Source organism: Leucoraja erinacea, chromosome 19 (genome assembly GCF_028641065.1).
Source record: "Leucoraja erinacea ecotype New England chromosome 19, Leri_hhj_1, whole genome shotgun sequence".
Classification (NCBI taxonomy): Eukaryota; Metazoa; Chordata; class Chondrichthyes; order Rajiformes; family Rajidae; genus Leucoraja; species Leucoraja erinaceus.
The window spans coordinates 20841036-20866774 of record NC_073395.1 but is presented as its reverse complement, the minus strand read 5'-3'; the positions used below and the strand labels follow the sequence as shown (position 1 = coordinate 20866774).

General features: G+C 43.2%; 1 protein-coding gene across 10 annotated transcripts in view; it reads right to left on the bottom strand.

Annotated features, from left to right (window-relative positions):
* The window catches only part of osbpl8 (oxysterol binding protein-like 8), a 166218-nt gene that overhangs the window by 7049 nt on the left and 133430 nt on the right, over positions 1 to 25739 (bottom strand). For 8 of the 10 annotated variants that reach the window (XM_055650565.1, XM_055650568.1, XM_055650566.1 and 5 more), the window contains 10 exons: positions 23831 to 24015; positions 22197 to 22278; positions 21028 to 21126; positions 19800 to 19896; positions 18660 to 18758; positions 15755 to 15852; positions 14557 to 14646; positions 12382 to 12518; positions 3774 to 3959; positions 1195 to 1348 (listed from right to left, as the gene is read on the bottom strand). In XM_055650565.1, coding sequence (XP_055506540.1) covers positions 1195 to 1348; positions 3774 to 3959; positions 12382 to 12518; positions 14557 to 14646; positions 15755 to 15852; positions 18660 to 18758; positions 19800 to 19896; positions 21028 to 21126; positions 22197 to 22278; positions 23831 to 24015 — 1227 coding nt within the window. The remainder of the gene's footprint in view (positions 1 to 1194; positions 1349 to 3773; positions 3960 to 12381; positions 12519 to 14556; positions 14647 to 15754; positions 15853 to 18659; positions 18759 to 19799; positions 19897 to 21027; positions 21127 to 22196; positions 22279 to 23830; positions 24016 to 25739) is intronic. The other 2 variants (XM_055650569.1, XM_055650575.1) reach the window with 1 other exon arrangement.

Below are 25739 nucleotides of genomic sequence, written 5' to 3'. Positions count from 1 at the left end.
ACAGCAGCAGCTGTATGGATGGACACACTGCCGCCTCCCTATCACACTACATCTCAGCTTGGACAGACGCTAGCCAATGTTTCAATGGAGCACGACTAAATCTTGGAGTTATCAACTGGACAGCTAATATGAACGCACGCTCATCACACGGACTGCAGCAGATTTAAGTTAATTCACTATCATACTATCAAGGACATCCAAGAACCTGGTCTCTCACAAATGAAGTGCAGACCCTGAGAATGGAAAATAAGTTTTAACATTTAGGAAAGTACGTAACTTCATGATGTACAGCATTCACGAGTCATTATTCACATGAAAAAATGTTTTAGTAAAACGTCACAAATGAAACATGACAATATGCTGGGACACGGCACTCCGTGATTCGGTGCAGAATGTAGCTTCTTACCCACAGTTGTGCACAAACACTACTCATTACTAGTCCCGCCACCCTGGGTGTTACAGTTTAGATCCCATTGTGTGGAATAAAGGCACTACTGCTCGTCACTGGGGATCTCTGAAAGAGAGAAGGGAGGCTTGGGCAGGCGCTGGAATGATGGCGGTGGAGAGAAGGTCTAAGATGAAACAATATACGTTCTGCCATACTTCACTGGCATTCTGTGGACCGAAGAAGTACCCTGACATTTTTGTTATGTTGCACCCATTTTGCAAATGGAACATAGAACTGTACGGCTCAGGACCAGGCCCTTTGGCCCACAATGTCTGTGCCAAGCACAACGCCAGTTTAAATTAATCTAATCTGCCTTCATGGATAAGGTCATCGGGGGTTGGATAGGTGAATGGGGTTGAGAGGGAAGGATAGATCAGCCATGATTGAATGTCGGAGGAGACTCGATGGGCCAAATGGCCTCATTCTGCTCTTTTAACATGAACGAACCTCTCCTTGTAGATAATACCACTTAAATTAGGACTAAAATTCAGGAGGTAAAAGCCCACAGTAGTTATTTTATTCTGAAGACGAAAGCCCCTTTGAGGTATATTTCCTTTGAGGCTTGCTGAGTAGGGGGGAGGAGGGGGATAGCATCTGAAAAACCAATAGTATCAAACAAACCAACTTCATTCTTGACCGATTGGTAAGAGTGAGTGATGGGAAGGTGAAGAGGATAAAATAACTGCTTGAGATGTTGACGGGCACCAGTAACAATAGGTTTTACATGATTCAATCTTAAAACCTACCTGACGCTTGTAACTGTCTTTCCTTGCCCCTTGGTTACTGAGACTAATTATACTGGCAGAACGTACCATTGGAGTGCGGTGCCAAACTTTTGACTGGATGACACCTTCTTTCTCATATTGAATGAGGTCGTTCAGTGGATCCCAGGGCCTGGTGCTGCATGCAAGAAAATATGCTACACAATTAGTTTGAGGCAAAGTACTTACATTAACTTAATACACAACTTACATGTTTTATCATGACTGCATGTATAGTGTTTATTCTGTGAGCTTCATGTGAATAGGTGGTAGAGCTACTGCCTCACAGTGCCAGAGACCCAGGTTCGATCCTGACCTTTGGTACTCTCTATGTGGAGTATGCATACTCTCCCCGCGGCCGCGTAGTTTTCCTCCAGGTCTGTGTCGGTTTTCTCAAAGACATGCAGGTTTGTAGGTTAATTGGTCTCTGTAAATTGCCCCTAGGGAGTGGATGAGAAATTGGGATAACATAGAACTAGTGTGAACGGGTGGTCGATGGTCAGGGTGGATTTAGTGGGCCGAAGGGCCTGTTTCCATGTTGTGTCTAATCTAAACTCATCTAAACTGAAGTATATTATTGCTCCCAGGTGTATGTGACAATTAACCAATCTGAATCTGATGAAGTCAGTTGTGGCCATGCTGCAAAATGACTGAAACCAAGAGGAGGGAACAAAATTAAAGTAAAGGACATGAAGCTGGTAGACTTCGTCACGTCTCCAGAAACATTCAAAATGCTTTATACACGATTTGCAGAGTCATTTCATACCCTGTAAAATCCTAAATTACACTTTGTGTCGGCTATTAAGAACGTACATGGTGTAGGTCAATCGGCTTTGGTAAAATTGCAAATTTCCCCTCATGTGTAGGATAGTGCTAGTGTACTGGGTGATTGCTGGTCGGCACGGACTCGGTGGGCCGAATGTCCTGTTTCCGCACTGTATCCCTAAAGTGTAAACTGTATGCAGAAAAACTAATTTCACCTCACCAAGGTACATGTGGTAATAAAGTACCACGGAACTATTGAGCTAAGTGAACTTTTAAGATGTTAACCACTGTGCAGCAAGGAACGTCTGTGAACTCTCTTCTCCTCAAATACTGCGGAGCCTGCAGATTTTTACAGAGCAAACTGCCCAAACCAACCAGGAGGATGTCAGGTGAGAGGGGAAAGATTTGGTCGGAATCCCAGGGCAACTTTTCACACAGAGGGTGGTGGGTGTGTGGAACAATCTGCTGGAGGAGGGTGAGTAAAGTACAATGACAACATTTAAGAGACATTTGGACAAGCACTTAAATAGAAAATGTTTAGAGGGAGACGGTCAGATGGGACATTATGGTCGGCCTGGGCAAGTTGGGCCAAAGGGCCTGTTTCCACGCTGTATAACCCTATGACTTTATCTGGACTATGAATTAAGCTGTTTGAATGAATCATAACAGACCCAATGAACCAGGTGCTGCACTAAACTCCACAACAGAAGACTAAAGGGCCTGTCCCACTTGGCTGTCATTCACGCGCCATTTACGCAACCCCGTCGTCGCGTTGAGACGCACGGGTAGCATGTGGGCCGCGCGGGACGGTTGCATGGAGAAGCGCGGAGGGGTATGGAGTTGCACACGGTATCGCGCGGCGCTCCAGGATTTTGTAGGGCACAAACTCTTCGCGCGCCTCCGGCATGACGTACTGCGTATGCACACGGGCATATTACGGTCGCACACAGGCGTCCTGGCCTCATATATGTAGCACGTGGTGACGCATAATTACATCACCATGCATAACCATGCGCCGCCGCGCGCCGCCCATACGCAGTCGGTCACAATGAGAAAATAATTATGCTGTAAGCATCAATGCTTTCAGAGTCATGCCTTCAGAGTAACACCTTAATAAGTATTTTGAAACATCCTTAGTAACTTCAAAAGTTAACATCCAGGTAAGGATTGCAGATTTTATCTCCTAAAAGAACACTAGTAACCAAATTAGTTTTTTTTTTAAATAACCACCAACAATTTTACTAACACCATTAAAAAATTTGCAAACTAATTCTTAAGCTGGGTTCAAACCCTCAAACTGATATAACGGAATACAATTTTGTGTTTGTTGGGAGTATTTCAGAAAGTTTAAAAGTAAATGAATTTTTCCAGCAAACAATAATTTTATCAATGTTTCACTTAACAAATGATGTCAATACGCTGACTAATTCTACTTGCAGAGCAGATTAAATATTTGAAGGCGCTTGATGACGGGTGATGATGCGCGCAAATGTCACACGTCAGTCGCTACCGGCCTGTCGCGTAAATGACGGCCAAGTGGGACAGGCCCTTAAATATCAACAAATGGCAAAGGGAAGTAAAGAAAAATAACATAATTTACAAGTAACTTTTATACTGTTGATATTAAAATTGAAATGGAATGCAGCCACAGAAAGGTCGAGGTAATGCTTTTGTGTACATGGTTTAGGAAAGGTCTGCGGGGCACACTTTAATTGTAAAACAGAAATCCATGCCATTCTTTAACCAAAAATGCAGTGTATAAGGCGAGCAGGATGGGAAGTAACGTTTCAAAGGCTTACTCTGCGTATTTATATTGCCACTCTCCCGTAATATGATCATGTTCAAACAAGCGAGGCATCCATTCTTCGTCCTTGGATTTCCGCCGTTTGGCAGCTTGTCGTTGAGCTTCTTCCAGTACGAACTTCTCTCTCGTGGCTTCATGCTGGTCCTTGTTGTGTATCGCTCGCGTTACGTGCTGCCACAGTCTAAGGAGATGGTCACAAGGAAGACAGAGACAGATAATGAAAATTAAACAAGTCCTTCAAGAAGCCGCAACATTCAAGAAACATTTAGACAGCTACATGGATAGGACAGGTCCAGAGGAATAAGGGCCAAACGCAGGCAGGTGGGACCAGGACAGATGGGTCGGTGTGGGCGAGTTGGACCGTCTCGCCCACTGTTTCCACGCTGTATGACTCTAAGTCCTTGGTACTTCATTAAACCGCAGGCTGTTCTCAAAACATAAAACACAGAACAGCACAGGAGCAGGCCCTTTGATTCACAATATCTGTGTCGAACATGATGCAAAGTTGAGATGTAGATACAAGGAATTGCAGATGCTGTTTTACAAAAAAAACCCACAAAATGTTGGAGTAACTCAGTGGGTCAGGCAGCATTTCTGGATAGATGACGTTTTGGGTCAGGACCCTTCTTCAGACTGAAGAATGATCCCAATCTGAAAGGTCACATCCATGTTCCCCACAGATGTCGCTGGACCCACTAAATTACTCCCAACACTTTGGGCCTTTGTTTATGATGCTAAATTAATCTAATCTCCTCTGCCTGCACGTGATCCATTGGCCATTTGCTGTGTCTTGTTGGATGACAATCCTGATTGGGAATCTGCAAGTTATGGCTTTAGATCTCAGACGTTCTCACTTCATAGAACATAGTACATATATTTTTCAAGAAAGAGATTTATGATTGTTGATGTTAAAAAACAAACCCTTTGGTGACACTGAATTTCACCAAACTCTAGAAGCTCCTCTGGCAAAACAACAAACTCACATGCACAAGATGCCACATATTATCGTTGGATAAAAGAATAGTTCATCTGCTTTAGTAAAATACAAAGTGCTGGAAGAACTCAGTTGGTCAGGCAGCATCGGTGGATGGAGTGGTGGCATTTTGGGTCAGAACCCTTTTTCAGACAAATTACAGTAGGGAGGTGAGAAAGCCGGAAAAGTGATGGGAGTGGAGTATAACCTGACAAGTGAGAGGTGGACACAGGTGAGGGGGGGTTGACTGGCTGATGGATGGGCAAAAGCTAGAGATGAAAAGGAGACGAAAGGGTGTCGGATAAGCAGAGAAGCAAAGTGAATTGTAAAGCCAGAGGCAGAGGGGAAGAAATGAGTGTGCAGTGGGATAGGGGGCACAGGACAGGGGGAGGGGGAGAGTGTTACCTGAAATTGTAGAACACTGTTCATATTGTTGGGTTGTGAGCTACCCATGCGGAAAATTAGGTGCTATTCCTCCAGTTGTCAGCACTTTGTGTTTTCCCTCAAGATTCCAGCGTCTGCAATTCCTTGTGCCTCCACTAATTATTATTGGATAAAAGACTAGTTAATCTGCTTTAGTGTTTGGACAAGGAAGGACTGCCAACTAAAATACCACAAGATCTCCATATTCTTTAAATAGTAGAGGAAATATCTGATGTTCTCTGGAATAGTTAAGACATAATTAATTTGTTTCTAAATGCACATATTACAGGAGTATTAGCAGCCACCTTTTAAAATCCTGTGCAATTTTCTGTTGCAGTGATGCATTATGATACTATGATTAGTTTAGTTTAGCGATACAGTGAAAAAAACAGGCTCTTCAGCCCACGTAGTCCACACTGACCAGCGCACACTCTGTACACTAACACACTCGTACACACTAGGAACATTTTACAATTTTTGCTGAAGCCAATTAACCTACAAACCTGTACATCTTTGGGGAGTTGGTGAAAACCGGAGCAGCCTTAGAAAATCCATGCGGTCACAGGAAGAAGGTACAAACTCCATGCAGACATCACCCATAATCAGGATCGAACCCGGGCGTCTGGCGCTGTAAGCAACTCTACCACTGCCCCACCATGCCACCCCTGGTCTTTGGTTATACAGGGAAGGATTCTCTGAATGCCAGTGTAACCAGACATCATAATACTTAAAGTATAATTATTTATGCAAGATAAAAAAAGCTGTGCATCTATGCTGCTGACTGGAATAACTGAAAAACTATCTCTACATGGGAACGCACAGATCTGGGCAAGATCATTGTGAATTATCTATTCAGTCCTGCGGGAATCCCGATGCACTGCAGCTAATTAATCATGTACTCTGCAGGAAAGTGAAGGCACTTGAACAAGCCAAAAGATTATTTCCGTTTCACTTCTGAGATGTAGAATGAAGCTACAACTCAGGATTTCTGCTTTTGCACGCTTAAGGCGAAGGCAGAAAGGTAGCAGAGCTGTAGTTTAATTCTACAACTCAAAAGTGAAAAGGAAATGATCTTTTGGACTGTTCTCAAAAAAACATGACATAGAGACAGCAAGCACAAAATGCTGGAGAAGCTCAGCAGGTCAGGCTCCATCTCTAGAGAAAAAGGATGGGTGTCAGGAGTCAGGTCAGGACCCTTCTTTAGATCCGACCCTAAAATGTCACCCATCCTTTTTCTGCAGAGATACTGCCAGACCTGCGGAGTTACTCCAGCGGTTTGTGTCTAACTTTGGTATAAATCACCTTATGCAGTTCTTTGTTTCTACATACAGAAGATGTTTGTTTTACATCAATTTGCAGTAGAGAAACACATTGCTCAGTTCTGCATGTTGGTGTTCCACGTAAAGCTGGCTCCATGATAACCTTCTACACCTTGCTCCCCCACATACTTATCTAGCTCTCTTTTCAAAGAATATTTGGTATTGGCTTATTATTGTCACGTGTACAGAAATGCAGTGAAAAACGTTGTTTTGTGTTATCCAGTCAAAATGTACGGTACATCAAGGTAGTCAAAGAAAACGAGTAGCGAGAGTGTGTGAGAGAGCAAGAGCATGAGAGAGAGTGTGTGAGAGAGAGAGAGCGAGAGAGAGAGAAAGAGAGAGTGCACGGGCTACAAGAAGATAAATTGGTGATCATGAATTTGTCAATTTGTCTTGATAGCTTCCTACAGTTGCAAATCCCACAGTATATTCACCCTGTAGATAAAGAAGGGTTTCTTGGGTTTAATTAATTAATGGCTCTTGCATTTGTGCTTTCATTCCCCTGGTCTGCCTCCTACAGGGCCACGACAGTATGCCCAAGAACAACGGCAACTCTATCATTAAGGACGTTGATGACACCACTGTTGGCCAAATCAACGATGATGAGGCAGAGTACAGACAGAGGTTGGGAAGGTTGAGTATTGGTGTCAGAGCAACAATCTAGTCCTTAATGTTAGTAAGACAAAAGAGTTTGGTTGCCTGAAGAAGCTGAGTTGGTGGTTGGCGGGAGGGTGAACACAATCTCAACAGAACCACGGGAGAGATGGTCGACTGCCTCATGTTCCTCAGCTTCCACATCAACAGCAAACCTAACCTGGCCCCTTCACAATGGCACAGACATCAACAAAGCATTGGTGTATTTTCTTTCTGAATGTCTGAGAAGATTCAGTATGTATCTGATGAATCTCTTGAACTTTTACAGATGTGTTCGAGAAAGTATTCTGACGTGATGCATGTCAGCCTGGTACGGCAACTGTGCCATGCCAGGACAGTTTGACAGCCTGAGTGGTGAACACAGCCCAGTCATCACAGGCTCGTCACTTCCCTCCATTCAATCTATCTTAATTATGCATTGCTTCTAGAAGGCTGGAAGGATGCCTGCTGTCCTGACCATTTCTTTTTCTCTCTTCCACCTTGGCTGAAACCTATTGTATGAGTCAACAGTGAGGCAATTCAGCTTATTTTTCACACAAGGAATCCTGTGAATTATCTTGCTCCAGCTGTGGAGATTGATATTAGTTCCAAATGAGCGGCAAACTTCAAGTAAAAAAGGTAATACAGGTCAGGCAGCATCTGAAGAGAGTAGGGCAATAAATTCATCACATATAATTCATCATGATCACTAACCCTCTCCAAGGATACTGCATGTTTTGCTGAGTATTTTCAGCTCTTTATGTTTTTATTTTGGATGCCAGCAGATTATTTTTTTTTTTTGATTCCTTTATATCTGGCAGGAAACTGGCTGTAATCTTGGAAAATAATCTGACACCAGTGCCTGCACCCATTTATTTTAATTAACCCTTGTTAACCGGAAGCGGTGAACAGTAAAAGTCAGTATCAAAAAGAATGGCGTGATGCTAGGCCAGTGTTGCAGAGCAGTACAAAGCCCCTTCTTGCTTTGCTGGGCCCGAGAGTCAAGTCAGGATTAAGTCCAGATTTATGCTGCAAATCTGCCACTGTTACACGTCAGTGAAGCTAATTTATCATCGTTAAAGCATTCAATCACCCAGCCCTGCACCTTCCTGCACTTGCGCTCAGTTTAAGCTTCAATGAGGCGTCAAGCCAGTAACTACAGGAAGATATATGAGCCTAACACTTTCAAATAATTAGGAGAAATTCTTACCCATATAATTATGCAATTTCCTGATACTTGCAAAATAAAGTGAACTGGCTTTCAATGTGGGTGCTCACCGCTATTAGTTGCTGTGGAAAATTTATACCACGTTTTGGTACATACAGCTTGCTTCTAAGTTTGAATTGAATGCTACCATGTTACTTCTGCTGGTGAAACCTGGTCTGTTGTGCTGGGCTGTCTATGATCCCATGCAATATGTAGGACAGGTCCTCCTTTAAGGCTTTCCACAGAGAAAGCACTATGAAATTGAAAGGCAGATGAATTTTAAAGTATTTGGCATCCATTCAGATTCATATTAGTTTATTGTCATATGAAATTCCTTGTTCACTGGAAGCTCAGAGTATAAGCACGACACAGTGTTGCAGCGGCAGAGTTGCTGCCTTACAGCACCAGGGACCCGGGTTCGATCTTGACTATGGGTGCTGTCTGTATGGAGTCTGTATGGAGTCTGTACATTCTCCCTGTGGTCACATGGGTTTTCTCTGGGTGCTTCTGTTTCCTCCCACACTCCAAAGGTATGCAGGTTTGTAGGTTACAGTGCCCTCCATAATGTTTGGGACAAAGACCCATCATTTATTTATTTGCCTCTGTACTCCACAATTTGAGATTTGTAATAGAACAAATAACATGTGGTTAAAGTGCACATTGTCAGATTTTAATAAAGGCCATTTTTATACATTTTGGTTTCACCATGTAGAAATTACAGCAGTATTTATACATAGTTCCCTATTTCAGGGCACCATAATGTTTCAGACACAAATATGTCATGTAAATGAAAGTAGTCATGTTTAATATTTTGTTGCATATCCTTTGTATGCAATGACTGCTTCAAGTCTGTGATTCATGGATATCACCAGTTGCTTGGTGTCTTCTGTGGTGATGCTCTGCCAGGCCTGTACTGCAACCATCTTTAGCTTATGCTTGTTTTGGAGGCTAGTCCCCTTCAGTTTTATCTTCAGCATATAAACGGCATGTGCAATTGGGTTCAGATCGGATGATTGACTTGGCCACTCAAGAATTGACCATTTTTTAGCTTTGAAAAATTCCTTTATTGCTTTAGCAGTATGTTTGGGATCATTGTCTTGCTGTAGAATAAACCGCCGGCCAAGGAGTTTTGAGGCATTTGTTTGAACTTGAGCAGATAGGATGTGTCTATACACTTCAGAATTCATTATGCTACTACCATCAACAGTTGTATCATCAATGAAGATAAGTGAGCCAGTACCTTCAGCAGCCATACATGCCCAGGCCATAACACCCCCACCATTGTGTTTCACAGATGAGGTGGTATGCTTTGGATCTTGGGCAGTTCCTTCTCTCCTCCATACTTTGCTCTTGCCATCACTAATATAAGTTAATCTTCGTCTCATCTGTCCACAAGACCTTTTTCCAGAACTGTGGTTGCTCTTTTAAGTACTTCTTGGCAAACTGTAACCTGACCATCCTATTTTTGCGGCTAACCAGTGGTTTGCATCTTGCAATGTAGCCTCTGTATTTCTGTTCATGAAATCTTCTGTGAACAGTTGTCATTGACAAATCCACACCTGACTCAGTGTTACTGATCTGTCAGACAGGTGTTTGTTTTTTTTTCTTTATTATAGAGAGAATTCTTCTGTCATCAGCTGTGGAGGTCTTCCTTGGCCTGCCGGTCCCTTTGTGATTAGTAAGCTCACCAGTGCTCTCTTTCTTCTTAATTATAGCTCTCTTAATTATATTTCAAATAGTCGATTTTGGTAAGCGTAAGGTTTGGCTGATGTCTCTAACAGTTTTATTTTTGTTTCTTAGTCTCATCAGAATCAGAATCGGATTTAATTTGCCAAGTATGTTTTGCAACATACGAGGAATTTCACTGGCCAGGTCAGTCATACAATTAAAAGCAACAGTCTCAAAAACACATTTTAACATGAACATCCACCACAGTGACTCCTACACATTCCTCACTGTGATGGAAGGCGAAATAAAGTTCAAGTCCTTCCTTTTGTTCTTCCTCAGTTGGGGTCCTCGAGCCCTCCGTTGACGGGACGATCTTGACTCCCATAGTCGGCAGTGTTCGGGTCCTCCGCGTCGAGGTGTTCAGCTCCTGCATTGGGGGGTTGTCAGCTCCCCCGCGCCCGGCAATAGAACCTCGCGTCGGGGCTGGTTGAACCTTCTGCGGCGTTGGAGCTCCCGACTAACCTCTCCTGAGACTGCGAGCCCTTGATGGTAAGTCCACAGGCCACGGTGGGAGCGATCCCAGGCAAGGGATCCGTTCCGATGTTAAGTCCGCGCCCCGTGGTGGGGCTCAGGACAGTCCGAGGCGGCTCCCAGCTCTAGCGATGGTAGGCCGCAGAGTCCGGAGAATGTGATCCGAAAATCAATCACATCTCCGGGAAGGTAAGAACTTGAAAAAAAGTTTCCCCTGATCCCCCCCCCACCAACATAAAACAAACCGAAGTACATTAAAACAAACTCTTAACAGACGCTAAAAATAACAAAAGATGAAAAAACGAACAGACTGCCGGCAGGGCTGGCCATCTCCCCGGCGCCCCCGGTGGTCATAATGGCTTCTTTGACTCTCATTGGCACAACTTTTGTCCTCATGTTGATAAACAGTAATAAAAGTTTCCAAAGGTGATGGAAAGACTGGAGGAAAGACTAGGTACTGAGAGCTCTCTTATACCTGCATTAAGGAGGCAATTAAACACACCTGAGCAAGTACAAACGCATGTGAAGCCATGTGTCCAAACATTATGGTACCCTGAAATGGGGGGGGACTATGTATAAACACAGCTGTAATTTCTACATGGTGAAACCAAATTGTATTAAAATGGCCTTTAATAAAATCTGACAATGTGCACTTTAACCACATGTAATTTTTTTCTATTACAAATCTCAAATTGTGGAGTACATAGGCAAATAAATAAATGATGGGTCTTTGTCCCAGACATTATGGAGGGCACTGAAATTGGCTTCTGTAAATTGTCCCTGGTGAGTGCGATAGAACGAGTGTACAGGTGTTCTTTTTATAGAGTTTGGTAGATCCTCCCACATCTATAGGTTGACAGAATAGAACAATGCACCTAATTCAAGATCAAGGTGTTGCATCTCCTGGCTTCAACGTGCCTTTAAAACAACAGTGAAACTTTAACCGTGTCAGAACATCTCAAGGTTGATGTGCATCTTCTTAATGAATGGAAAGTTGAAGACACATCACAGTGTAATTTCAACCATGCACTGTGGCGTGGTTCTGATCATGAAGATCATAAACTGATCACGAAGAACCTTTCTAAACTAATCCCATTTACCAGAAATAAAAATGAACTGCAATGTTGGTTTATACCAAAGATAGACCCATCTTCAGACTCAAAGTCTTCTACATTCTGAAGAAGAATCCCAATCCAAAATGTCACCTCTCCATGTTCTTCAGAGATGCTGACTGGCCCGCTGAGTTACTCCAGCATTTTATGTCTGTCCCATTGACCAAAATTTGGTCCTTAACTTCAGAATTCAAGGGCTCAATCTAGACACTGAAACACTAGAACCTGCCTCCACTATCTCTGTAGGCAGCACGTTCTTGAACGTAACACCCTTTGGTTAAAACAATTTTTCCTCAGATCCTCTCTAACCCTCATCGTCCACACATTTAAGCCTCTGTCCTCCAGTCAAAGACAGCTCTGTCATGGGGAAATGTTTCTATTTCTCTGGTCTATGACTGTAATGATTTTGTATGGTCCAGTTAAGTTCCCACTGAGCCTTCTCTGCTTTAAACAAAACAAACCCACTCAATCCAGCCACTCATAGTCATACAGAATGGAAACAGACCCTTCGGCCCAATCTGTCCATGCACATCTTGGCAAAAGAACAGTTTGCTTAACTGTAGAACTGTACAAAACAGCTCCTGAAATCCTTCCGTGACCCAAAGAACAGACATTGGCAATTAGCTCCCGAATACATTGTTATACGCAATAACACGAGATATAGCAGAAACTTAAAATGTTAAAGGGAGATGAATGGAAAGTAAATTCTTATGGGTGAGGCAAGAAAAGGACCTCACTTTTCAGATTCCATGTTCTGCTGCTCATCAAAGAGGACAGTGCACCGTGTTAATCTCTGTTGTCGGATGTCAGATGTAGGGTTCCAGAATATTTCCGATAGTCCTGTCTTTTTATCATTGATAATCACTTCACCGTCCTGTAGATTAAAGAAGAAAATGGAAATTAATTAATTAATAATCTCAAAAAAAACATACTTACAAAAATGTAACAAATATTGTGAAGTAGCTTAAATTGCACCACAGAAAGTTTTAAATCGGGATGCATCACAACATGATTTGGGAAGAGCTCCATCCAAGACCGCAAGAAATGACAGAGAATTGCGGACGCAGCCGAGACCATCACACAAACCTACCGCCCATTCAATGACTCCATCTGCATTTCCTGCTACCTCGGCAAGGCCACCAACATAATCAAGGACAAGCCTCAGTCCCCCTACTCCCCTCTCTCATCAGGCAAGAGATACAGAAGTGCGAATATGCATACCTTCAGATTCAGGGACAGTTTCTTCCCAGCTGTTATCAGGCAACTGAAACACATTATTAACAATTAGAGAGTGGTCCAGATCTGCCATCTACCTCATTGGAGATCCTCGGACTATTTTTAATTGGACTTTAACTTGCACTAAGCATTATTCCCTTTATCATGTATCTGTACACTGTGGATGGTTCGATTATAATCATGTATTTTCTTTCCACTGACTGGCTAGCACGCTACAAACTATTTTCAATGTACCTTGGTACATGTGACAATTCCTTCCACCGGGTGGCGCCAGCAATGGCTGCCTCGCCAACAGTCAGTCTGTCCCTTCTTCGTTGTTTTAATAGTATGTGTTAAATATATGTGTTTAAGAGTCAAGAGTCAATTTAATTGTCATTTGGACCCCTGGAGGTCCAAACGAAATGCCGTTTCTGCAGCTTAGTGTTCTTTAGCTTGTTTTATGTGGGGGTGGGAAACATTTTTAAAATCTCTTATCTCAACGGAGATGCGATTTTTTCCCGTATGGTACCTCTGTCCGCACTGCAGCCTAACATCGAGGAATTGGCGGCCTTTGCTGGAGATCGATTTGGGAGCTGCGGACTTACCGTTGTGGAGCTCGCGATCCCTTTGCCACAGATCGACCTCTGGGCTCCAACCGTGGGAGCCTGCGATCTTTAACATCGTGTAGCTCGTGGTCTCTGGTAAGAGACCGACTTCGGGAGCTCCAAGCTTCAGGAGCTTCGATTGCCCCGACGGATGGTTTGACTGCCCCGACCGCGGGAGAATAAAGAGGAAGAAGATTGGACTTTATTGAATTTCCATCACAGTGAGGAATGTGGGGAATCCGCTGTGGTGGATGTTTATGTTAACCTTTATGTAGTTGTGTGTCTTGTTGCTTTTTTTTTAGTGTGGCTGAATAGTAATTGGTGTTAATTGGTACACATGACAATAAAAGACCTTTGAAACCAAACTAAACTCGTTTGATTTGAACTCTTCCAAATAATCACAAATCACATTTTTGAGAATATCTGCTTTCTGCTGAGTTTCATAATCCTTCAATGAGGGGACTGGGGGCTCACCTCCCGCACACAGGAAGCGCTCAGGCGGTTCTAAGGTTGGCTGCGGGAGGTCGAGCGGTGGCCGTGTGAGGTGAGGGACAGCGCGTTCACGGTGTCGAGGCCGAGATGTTCAGATCGATGGGTTGTTGGAGGCCCTGCTGCAGTCGGGGGGCTCAATTAGATCAGGCGGCGCTCCAAGAGGCCGTGTGCACAGATCAGACGTGGCCTGCAGTGGCACAGAGTGGTGGAGGACATGGACAACGTTGCTCGGCTAGGCCGACCTTGCAGCTCCGATCCATTGCTGTCGCCAGGACAACGGGCCTTTATTGCCAAGTGAATACTCTACATTTTTAACTACTCCGAACTTGAAGGGTAGGAGATGGTACTGGAGACGTGGTGACTCTTGTGTACTAGCTCAGTGCAATCCACTATTCTCACACTCTTCTATATATGTATGAATGTACCTATGCATTGTAAGATTTTTACTAAACTGTATGCAAAAAAGAGATTTTACTGCAGCAAGACACATGTGACAATAAAGTACCATTGAACCATATTCTTTCCAATTAAAACCAATTGCACAAATTCTCTCCCATTTGTGTACTTACTCATTCTCACTTGCTCATTCACACTACTCACCCAATGTCCTTCCAGGTTGGCTAAAACCTCTGATCCCAGCTTGATCTTTCCAAAAATCTGGTTAACATTATTGTTGCTGCCTAAAAATGGCTGGAGACAATAACATTTTTGATTATACTGCAGGAAAAACCATGGCATTATATATTTTTTTTGTGCCGAGAAATCAGAGTTGATATAATACTGCCAACTTCCACACTTCAGTAGAGTTGAGTCAGAGACTCTCAGCAATCTTTGTTTCATTCCAAAGTACATTATATTCGTGAAAATACACATCATATAGGGCAAGTGAAGGCCATTGGTTTAATGAGCTAACCCTCCCAAACCTCCCGTCAGCTTTCTTATCGTTTCAGTAAGAAGCACTGAACAGTTTTACTTTAGATTAAAAGCAATGTGAAAATGTATCACTGCATTGTCCTCTGTTTCTGAAACTCCCTCCACCTTATAGAAAATATTTAGCACTATTGATCAAGGATGTATTTCTGGGTAATCTGGAACAAAAATCCCAAAAGATAGTTGATGGAAAACTGAAATTCCCAACTATCCTTCCTTTCTACACAGATGTTGCCATTAAACTGAGATGTTGCAAAACAGTGGGTGGACAGGCAGCACAGTGGCGCAGCGGTAGAGTTGCTGCCTTACAGCGCCAGCAACCCGAATTTGATCCTGTCGACGGGAGCTGTCTGTGTGGAGTTTGTACATTCTCCCTGTGACCACGTGGGCGTTCTCCGGGTGCTCTAGTTTCCTCATACATCCCTAAGACGTGTAGATTTGTAGGGTGATTGCCTTCTGTACATTGTCCTTTGTGGTAGGATGGAACAAGTGTGAACAGGAGATTGATGATTGGTGCGAACTCAGTGTGAAGGGCCCGTTTCCACGTTATATCTCTAAACTAAACTAAAAAGTGAAATTCAAAATAACAAACTGACCATGCAATGCCTTGTCAGATCAACTATCAGATGGGACACCAGAGCCTTGCATGACTAGTTTAGCCAGCTGGAATCATGGTTCTAAAGTCTGCTTACAGCATTACTTCTAGATAACACTGTCTCGTGCTCTCTGAATGGAAGATGTAAACACAAGTTTTACTTTTTTACCCCCTTAATTTCCAAACAGAAAATTGGTTTGCTAACATTTAGTTAAATTACAAGAGAATATCCAAATTTATTCAGAACTAAAGTGAAGGAAACTGTCAACTAACCTTCAGCTTGAACTCAAGTATTGCCCTGTATCCCGTCTTCTCACAGGTGATGTTAACATGACCTCCGAGTTCAAGGGTCATTGGACCATAAACAATTCCTGTTAATAATTTATGGAAAAACCTTAAGTTAAAGCTCTTATGCCTATTGGCTCTACTGCATACCCAAGACACATTGTTAACAATACATAGGTGGCACAATGGCACGGTAATAGAGTTGCTTCCTTAGAAGGCCAGAGACCCGGGTTTGATCCTGACAACGGGTGCTGTCGGTACAGAGTTGGTACATTCTCCCTGTGACCACGTGGGTTTTCTCCAGGTGCGCTAGATGCTTCCCACATTCCAATGGTTTGTAGGTTAATTGGCTCTGTAAATTGCTCCTAGTGGTTGATCATGGAGGTTGAGAGGTTGATCATGGAGCAAATCAACTCCTACCTCGACAAAAACCTGGACCCACTGCAGTTCGCTTACCGCCACAACAGATCAATGGTGGATGCGATCTCGCTGGCCCTCCACTCCGCTCTGGACCACTTGGACAACAAAAACTGATATGTCAGGCTGTTATTCATCGATTACAGCTCGGCATTTAACACAATCATCCCCTCCAAGCTGGTTACCAAACTCGCAGAACTGGGTCTCTGCGCATCCCTCTGCAATTGGATCCTCGACTTCCTCACTCACAGACCAGTCTGTTCGTTTTGGTGGAAATGTGTCAGCCTCGATAACTATCAGCACAGGAGCACCTCAAGGCTGCGTGCTCAGCCCCCTGCTGTACTCACTCTATACTCATGACTGCGTAGCCAGTCACAGTGCGAACTCCATCATCAAGTTCGCTGACGACACCACTGTTGTGGGACGTATCACTGATGGGGATGAGTCAGAGTATAGAAGAGAGATCGAGCAACTGTCCATACGGTGCCAGCGCAATCACCTGGCCCTCAACACCAGCAAAACCAAGGAACTGATTGTGGACTTTGGAAGGAGAAGGAGGGGAACCCACAGCCCCATTTATATCAACGGGTTGATGGTTGAAAGGGTCAAGAGCTTCAAATTCCTGGGCGTGCACATCTCTGAAGATCTTTCCTGGTCCGAGAACACTAATGCAATTATCAAGAAAGCTCATCAGCGCCTCTACTTCCTGAGAAGATTACGGAGAGTCTGTCTGTCAAGGAAGACTCTCTCTAACTTCTACAGGTGCACAGTAGAGAGTATGCTGACCGGTTGCATCATGGCTTGGTTCGGCAATTTGAGCGCCCTGGAGAGGAAAAGACTACAAAAAGTTGTAAACACTGCCCAGTCCATCATCGGCTCTGACCTTCCTTCCATCGAGGGGATTTATCGCAGTCGCTGCCTCAAAAAGGCTGGCAGTATCATCAAAGACCCACACCATCCTGGCCACACACTCATCTCCCTGCTACATTCAGGGAGACTGAAGACTGCAACAACCAGGTTCAGGAATAGCTACTTCCCCACAGCCATCAGGCTATTAAACCTGGCTCGGACAAAACTCTGATTATTATGAACCCATTTTCTGTTATTTGCACTTTATCAGTTTATTTATACATGTGTGTATATATTTATATTATGGTATATGGACACACTTATCTGTTTTGTAGTAAATGCCTACTATGTTCTGTGTGCTTAAGCAAAGCAAGAATTTCATTGTCCTATACAGGGACACATGACAATAAACTCACTTGAACTTGAACTTGAACTAGTGTGTTGGATGAGAAACTGGGATAACATAGAACTGGTTTGTGGGTGATTGATGGTCGGTACGGACTCATCGGCCAATGGGCCCGTTTCCACCTTGTACTTAATCTCTAAACTAAACTGGAGTAGCTTTCGTATTACTCAGGAGACATAAATTGACATCGCTATTATAGCTCTACAACCAAGCAGCAGCTCTGCATTGCCTGAATCCCATGATGGAATTGTTGAGGAATGACCAGTTCGCGCCCATGTTTTCAATTATTTGCTAACCTCAGATCCAATGATGTGAATAGTCAACCAGCAGAAACATTGGGCGAGACCAAGCGTAGACTCTGTGCCTGTTTTGCCAAACACTTGCGCTCAGTCCGTCAAGGCCTACAGGATTTTCCAGTTGCTAACCACTTTAGATTCAAGGACCAGATACAGAGACAGTTCCAAACTGTTATCAGGCAACTGCTGCTATTACCAACAAGAGAGCGTTTCTGACCTCTCATCTACTTCATTGGAGACTATCTTTCATCAGGCTATCTTTCATCAGGCTTTACTGAACTTTATCATGCACTAAACGTTATTCCCCTTATCTATATCTGCACACTGTGGACAGCTCGATTGTAATCATGTATACTGCTAACTGCATTGCACGCAACAAACAGCTTTTCACTCTACCTCGATACACGTGACAATAAATTAAACTAACTACCCTTCCTATTCCCATACTGACCTTTCTGTCCTGGGCCTCTTCATGTGAGAGTGAGGCCACACGCAAACTTGAGGAACAGCACCTTATATTCCGTTTGGGCAGCTCACAACCCAATGGTATGAACATCGAATTCTCCACCTTCAGTTAACCTCAAAAAAACACCTTCCCCTCCCCATTTCACCACCCCCCCCCCTCCCCTCCCCTGAGCCCTGGCTAACTTTACAGCTCTTTTCCCTCCCATCCCTCTCCACATACATTCCTAAACAACTTATACCTTGTCAATCCTCAAGCTTCACAATTCACAACGCTTTAATCCGTTTGTCTCACTTTGTGTGTGTTAATCTCTGGCCTTTGTCCAACTATCCGCCTATCAAAACTCCCCCTGTCCTGTGCTCACCTATGACCTGCCAAAATCTTGAAGTGAGAGGTACCATGCAATAATTATTTTATTCCAGGAATAAATGTAACTTTAACACAATTAACTAGAAATGGTACCTTTGCAATGAGCATAGGGCATGTTCATTATGTAATCTTCCCCCCGGCTGAGGAAAGAAAGTCTCGCTTCGCCATCCAATAATGCTGATAATGAGTTTCCTGAATCATCGAGGAAAGAAAACGTATTATTTGGTTATTGAGATTTTCCCATTACCTTTGCTGTAAGTTCACCTTACTCAAGAGGCCTGCGTTTTCTATCATTTATCCACACTGCACCATGCCAGCTTCCCACCTACCTCCCCATGTGGCCTTTCAACCCATCTCAGACGCTGGCCACAGGGAATTTCACCGTATGTTGTTGAGGGGCATCTACATGAGGCACGTACGGAATGTCTCACCTTTGGCGTTAAAGCAATGGAGTTGGACGCTCCAGTTGTTCTAAACGCGATTTCTTAATACGAGATTTCCTTCACACGTGTATATACTGTAGTAACCTTTCAATTTATTCTCCATACTCAATTATTTGTCAAAGCTAGAACAAGGTAATAAAAATGAACTGCAGATATTAGTTTATAGACCAAAGATAGACACAAATTGCTGGAGTGACTCAACGAGTCAAACAGCATCTCTGGAGAAAATGGACAGGTGATGTTTCAGGTCAGGACTCTTCTTCAGACTAATTGCAGTTCGGAGAGTGGGGAAAAAACTGGAAGCGTAGAAATAAAACAGGACAAATCAGAGTTGTAAACAAATGACCTCAGGCAAGGAGGTCACCTGATAGGCTGCCTGTTGGTCATAGACAGGTATGAACCTAAGAGGGATGTATTGGTGTGAACTGCAGACTTCAAGCAAACAGGCAGCTTATCAGGAAACCTTCTTGCTTAAGGTTGCTGGCCCCGACATGTCCAGTTTTTTCTCCTCACTCTCCCTAGATATGGTCTGAAGAAGGGTCCGGACCCGAAACATCATCTATCCATATTCTCCAGAGTTGCTGCCTGAGCTGCCGAGTTACTCCAACATTTTGTGTCTATCTTTGAATCTAAGTTCTTCCCTACCATTGACCTTCAGCTTCATAAAGCAAGGTTCGTTCCATGTTTCAATGTAAACACTAAATGTTAACCTCCAGCATCGTAAAACATGGTAAACAATTATTATTAACAGTTTATAATTTAACTGCATATTTAGGGAAGAAAAACTCACCATAAAACTTAGACTTGGCCATGATGCTCCCACAGACGCAGAACCCATCCTTTCTATTACTTACGTAGAATGCAGATACGGGAGGATGATGGGACACCTATTATGTAGAAGGTAATTCAGTCAGTAGCAAAATTACCCCAGTATAAATCAACATCAAGTTTGGGACTACATTCAGAAAGAATTGTTGGTGAGACCACACTTGGAGTACAGTTGCAGTTCTTGTTGCCCAGGGACAGGAAAGATGTCAAAGGGGTGGTGGAGTATCACCAGGATGTTGCTTGGGTTTCTGGGTTTGAGTTAAAAGGAGAAGTTGGATAGGCTAGGATTTTTTTTTCTTTGGAACAGAGGAGGTCGAAGGGCGATCTAATTGAGGTACAAGATCTCGAGGAGCATGGATAAAGTGAATGTTCACTGTCTTTTTCACAGGATTGTAAAACTAAAGGCCATAGGTTTAAGGTGAGAGTAGTGCGATTTAAACGAGAGTTTAGCAGCAACTTTTTTCCATTCAGAGGGTAGTTTGTATCTGAAATGAACTGCCAGAGGAAGCTATAGAAGTGGACACAATAATGACATTTAGAAGACATTTGGACAAATGCGTGAATAGAAACATAGAAAATAGGTGCAGGAGTAGGAATTCGGCCCTTCGAGCCTGCACCGCCATTCAATATGATCATGGCTGATAATCCAACTCAGTATCCCGTACCTGCCTTCTCTCCATACCCCCTGATCCCTTTAGCCACCAGGGCCACATCTAACTCCCTCTTAAATATAGCCAACAAACTGGCCTCAACTACCTTCTGTGGCAGAGAGTTCCAGAGATTCACCACTCTCTGTATAACAAGAGTATAGAGGGCAGTGGGCCACATGCAGGCAAATGTAAACTTGGGTCAGCATGGACAGGGTGGACTGAAGGGCCTGTTTCCATGCTGCACAGCTCCATGGCTCGCTAACAACTGACCGATAGCTTGAATGAAAAAATGTCACTGAGGGACTTAGGAGTTAAAACTCCTCAACTCTTGAATAACATCTGTTCCTATGGATGATGAAGGAGAGTAAAGGAGACCTTAAAATGTATTGCTTTAACCTGTTCAGTGCCACCCTCGAGTATACTCAGGCCATGGCCAATAGTGGGGAATTTTTTTTGGCAGTGAACAGGTTAAAGATTGTATAAGGTGCAAAAAGAAGCAAGTCAATAACAGTCTGTGACAAATGAATCGTTTACTCATACCTGTTCTGCAATGTAAAAGGTCCTGCTGTTTGCTTTTGGATGAATCCACATGCACCGGAACGTTTCACCAATAATTGGATTGTACGGCTTCTTCAGGCCCTTAACATAGAAATAAAAATACTTTTAAAACCAAGAACTGAACCACAAAACTTAAAGAGAATTTAAGGATAAAAGCTTGTAGCCATATAACACTGGGAGAAAAATTATGTGAGATGAAAGAGATGTGTTCTTGTTGAAAGTGCTGCCAAGCTAGAAATTTGCATTGTCAATAATCGCAAAGCTAATATGTAGCTGATATTCTAAATATTTTAAAGAATAGACAAAATAGACACAATTGGCAGCACCTTAGATGCAATCAGCAGATTTTGCAGTACCAGACATATGGTCTCAGTTATGGACGATAATCTCAGTTATTGAGGCTCACTTTGCATCCATAGAGATGCGGCATTTTGGATGAATGAGTTGCGTATATAATTTAAAAGAAGCTTAACCATAAATGTTCCCTTTTCTCTCACCATCGTGAAGAATTAATGGATAACTACATCATTTAAGGGGCTTACTGTGTGCAAATGGGCTGCCTTATTTGTCTACTTAACAACCCAAACCCAAAATATTCTATTCGTATAAATACTGAGGATTGTAATGAGGACTTGAAAAATTATAGACAAATGGATATTTTTTACTTTCTCCAAAACAAAATGGTTCGCAGTTAGTCTGGTTATATTTACACTGTGGTTTTCCTCTCTTCTCCCCTCATCAGGCAGAAGATACAAAAGTTTGAAAGCACATACCACCATTTTTAGGACCAGACGCTTACCCACTGTTATCAGACTGTACGTAAACTAGGGGCCAGTCCTGCTCTTCCAACCTTCCAACTTAAGTTCCCTGCACTTAAAAAAAATCTGCACTTTCTTTGTAATTGTAAATCTACAACGCCATAACGCAGTATATTGGATGTGTGTTTTTTTTGTTACAATACCTGTTGTAGTTATGTACGCTTGGTTGTACTAACGCACAATATGATTTGACTGGATAGGACAGAAACAAACCATTTTCACCGTTTTGGACTCCACACGGAAATAATAAACCAATCCGAATATTTCTTGAGACAAGAGACATTGGAAAGAGTTGTTATTTAACAATGACAACATTTCACTTTGGAAACGAACCTTTGGTTTTTTGTAGAAGCCAGACAAGTACCATCTCACAACCTTCTTCAAACGTCTGTAAGGGTTTTCCTCAGCAGCCGCACTGCAAGACAAACACCTCAGTCAAATGCCAGTCAAATATCGCAAAAAGACGACATGCACAAAACAGATTCACTAAATGTGAATTATTTTAAAAAGCATGCACCATAATTTGGTTTTTCTCTTCTATCAGCCTCATAATTCATTAGCCCAGAGTGTGTGAAGAGAAGTGTTTGAACTTAATAACCATGGGTTCTAGGGGCAGAATTAGGACATTTGGCCATTGATTCTACTCCACCATTCAATCATAGCTGATTGGTCTTTCCCTCTTAACTCCATTCTCCTCCCTTCCCCCCATAACCCATGACACCCGTACTAATCAAAAATCAGTCAATCTCTGCCTTTAAAAATATTCATTGACTTGGTCTCCACAGCCTTATGTGGCAATGAATTCCACAAATTCACTACCCTCTGACTAAATATCAAATTCTATAACTGGCTATGTGTTATCCACCAGAAGGTTTTATGGTTGACTTTTGCTTAAAACTAAAAGTACAGAGAGGTGAAGGCTGGCCCCCCGGTTAAGTCATAGTGTAATGGCTGCAATTGTTTCAGATCAAGACCGCTTTTATCATTGGTGCTCAATCATCAGGGCGGGCATGAATTGGGAGAATGGAAATCCCAGGCAAAAATCTCCAGAGACCCTGCTGGAAACCCAAAGATCTCACCTTAAAAGATGCAACTTCAAAAAAAAAAAGTAGGAAAAGGCCATTAGATCAAGTGAACCAACTCCACTATTCAATAAAATGACTGATGATCCAGTCTTCTTCTTGCGTATGGCGTGCACAGCCGAAGGTTGAAGACACCAAAACACTACATCTATTTGTTTGTGCACGTTGGGTTGATTGCATTAGTTGAAATAGGGTGGACCACGTGAAGGTTGCACTCTCCAGTGCATCAACATCACTCTTTCTATCCACACATCTCCTGATTCCCTTTGTGTAGGAAGGAACTGCGGATGCTGGTTTACACCGAAGATAGACACAAAACGCTGAAGTAACTCAGCGGGTCAGACTGCATCTCTGGAGAAAAGGTGACGTTTCGGGTCGAGAGTCTGAAGAAGGGTCTTCTATTTCCTGATTCCCTTTGCACTCTTAAAAAAAAACTTCTAATGCTTCGGTGTTATCTGTTCAGGACAATAAAACAATACTAGAAGGTTTTGAGGGGCTGGGATAATAAAGGAAAAGGCAATCAGCTGAGGTGGCACAGTGGTGGGTGGAGCTGCCGCCTGACAGCGACAGAGACCAGAGCTCAATCCTGACAATGGGTGCTGTCTGTACGGAGTCTGTATGTTCTGCCTGTAACCGGGTGCTCCGGTTTCCTCCCACATTCCAAAGACATGCAGGTTTGTAGGTGAATCGGCTTCTGTAAAATTGCCACTAGTCTGTGGAATACAATTAATGTACGGGGATCGCTGGTCAATGCAGATACGGTGGGCCGAAGGGCCTGTTTCCACGCTGTATCTTTAAACTAAACTAAACTAATTTGAGCCTGGCAAGGAGTGTGTGATGGGCAGGAGTGGGTAGACAACACAAATATAAGCGAAGTGCACTCACTCTGATAGAATGTCCGCATGGTAGTAGTAATCTGACAGCTTGTCTAAGAAAGAACGAGGCTCCAAGATAAATGTGGGCAGCACAACTTTGGAGAGGTCCATTCCTGGCCGAACTTGCTTCAGCAGAGTCCAAATCAGACTTTTGTTCTCGTCGGATACGACTTCTATCTGAGATTCCTCACCTGCCTGGATTTTTTTTTTTAAGGGAGAGAAAGGATTGACGGTTAGTATTAGTGGGAGGTGATTGATTGGGAGAGGAAGAAAGCATGAGGAAAAAAGTGTTTAGATTTTACCATTTTTTGCTGTAAGTAACAATTTCCAGAAAAAACCATGACGGCCAGCAGCATTTGCTAAACTGTACGGACTAAATAGACCACAGATGCTGGAATGTGGCACAAAATTCGGAACTATGGAAAAACTCAGCAGGTCAAGCAGCATCAATGGAGGCAAAAAAAGTATATCATTGTTTTGGGTCTTGCTCCTGCTTCGACTGAGAGGGAAGAGGAAACTTTGCCAGCCAATAGCAATATGAGAAGGGGGGGGGGAGCGGGGAGACGGGACTGTGGAATGCTGGTGAGTGAAAGGTGGATACAGGTGGGGAGAGGATGCAGAGCCAGATGGGAGGCCCGTGGGTGGGTGGTGGGACGGAGTACGATAGGTGCAAACCGATGGAAAACTGGAAATGTCACTGCGAATGCCACTGGGTTGTATGCTGCCCCATCGGAATATTCGAGAAACTGTGCCTGTAGAAACGTATGCCGTTGGAAGGGCCCCCAAACCGAAACATCACCTACCCACGTTCTCCACAGATGCTGCCTGATCCACTGAGTTACTCCAGCACTTTGTGTCCTGTAGAAAATTATATTGAATTCTGCAAAAGTGATTGACATGCCTGTTGCACGATGATTGACATTATTGAAATGTTACATTACATTTATAGTTCATTTCCAATTATGTGACAAGGTCCCAATAATAAAAAAACATGATTTTTCTTCACTTATTTTAGTTTAGTCTAGTTTATTGTTGTCACGTGTACTGAGCTGCAGTGAAAAGCTTTTGTGTTGCACGCTATCCAGTCAGCGATAAGACTATACATGATGACAAACAAGCCGTTCACAGTGTGCAGATAGAGGATAAAGGGAATAACGTTTAGTGCAAGATAAAGTCCAGTAAAGTCTTATAACAGATAATCCGTGGGTCTCCAATGAGGTAGATAATAGGACAGGACTGTTCTTTCGTTGGGGATAGGATGGTTCAGTTGCCTGATAACAGATGGGAAGTAAACAAAAAACAGTGGGGATTAGTTGATTTAGGATTTAGAGACACGGTGCGCCGACCAGCGATCACTACATACACTAGCACTATCTAACACACTAGGGATAATTTACAATTTTACCTAAACCAATTAACATACAAACCTGCATGTCTTTGGTGTGTGGGAGGAAACTGGAGCATCCGGAGAAAATCCATGCGTTCACAGGGAGAACGTACAAACTCCATCCAGACAGCACCTGTGAATGCATGGTCGAACCCATTTCTCCCGTGTTGTAAGGCTGCAACTCTGTCGCAGTGCCACTGTGCTGCCCATGGGGGTAAATTGCAGAAGATTGGCCCTGGGAAGCTGTAAGCCCATCGCCTACAGTTTTCCAGCATGTTAACTGGAGCTTGGCCAAATCCAGGGAGACTATGGGCTCCACCCACTGCTACGGTTTCAGCTGAAGCTTCGGAACCACTTGCCCTCTCAATTCCTGAAATTCAACAGATTGAGATGCATGGGGGGTGGTGAGGTGTGAGGATCAACTCTTTCTCCAGGATAAAATAAAACAGCCAGTAAGTACTAAAACGGAAGGTTCGTTGTTTTGATAAGATTAAAATTCACCACTGTGAGGAAGACGGGCTGCCTGATCTGA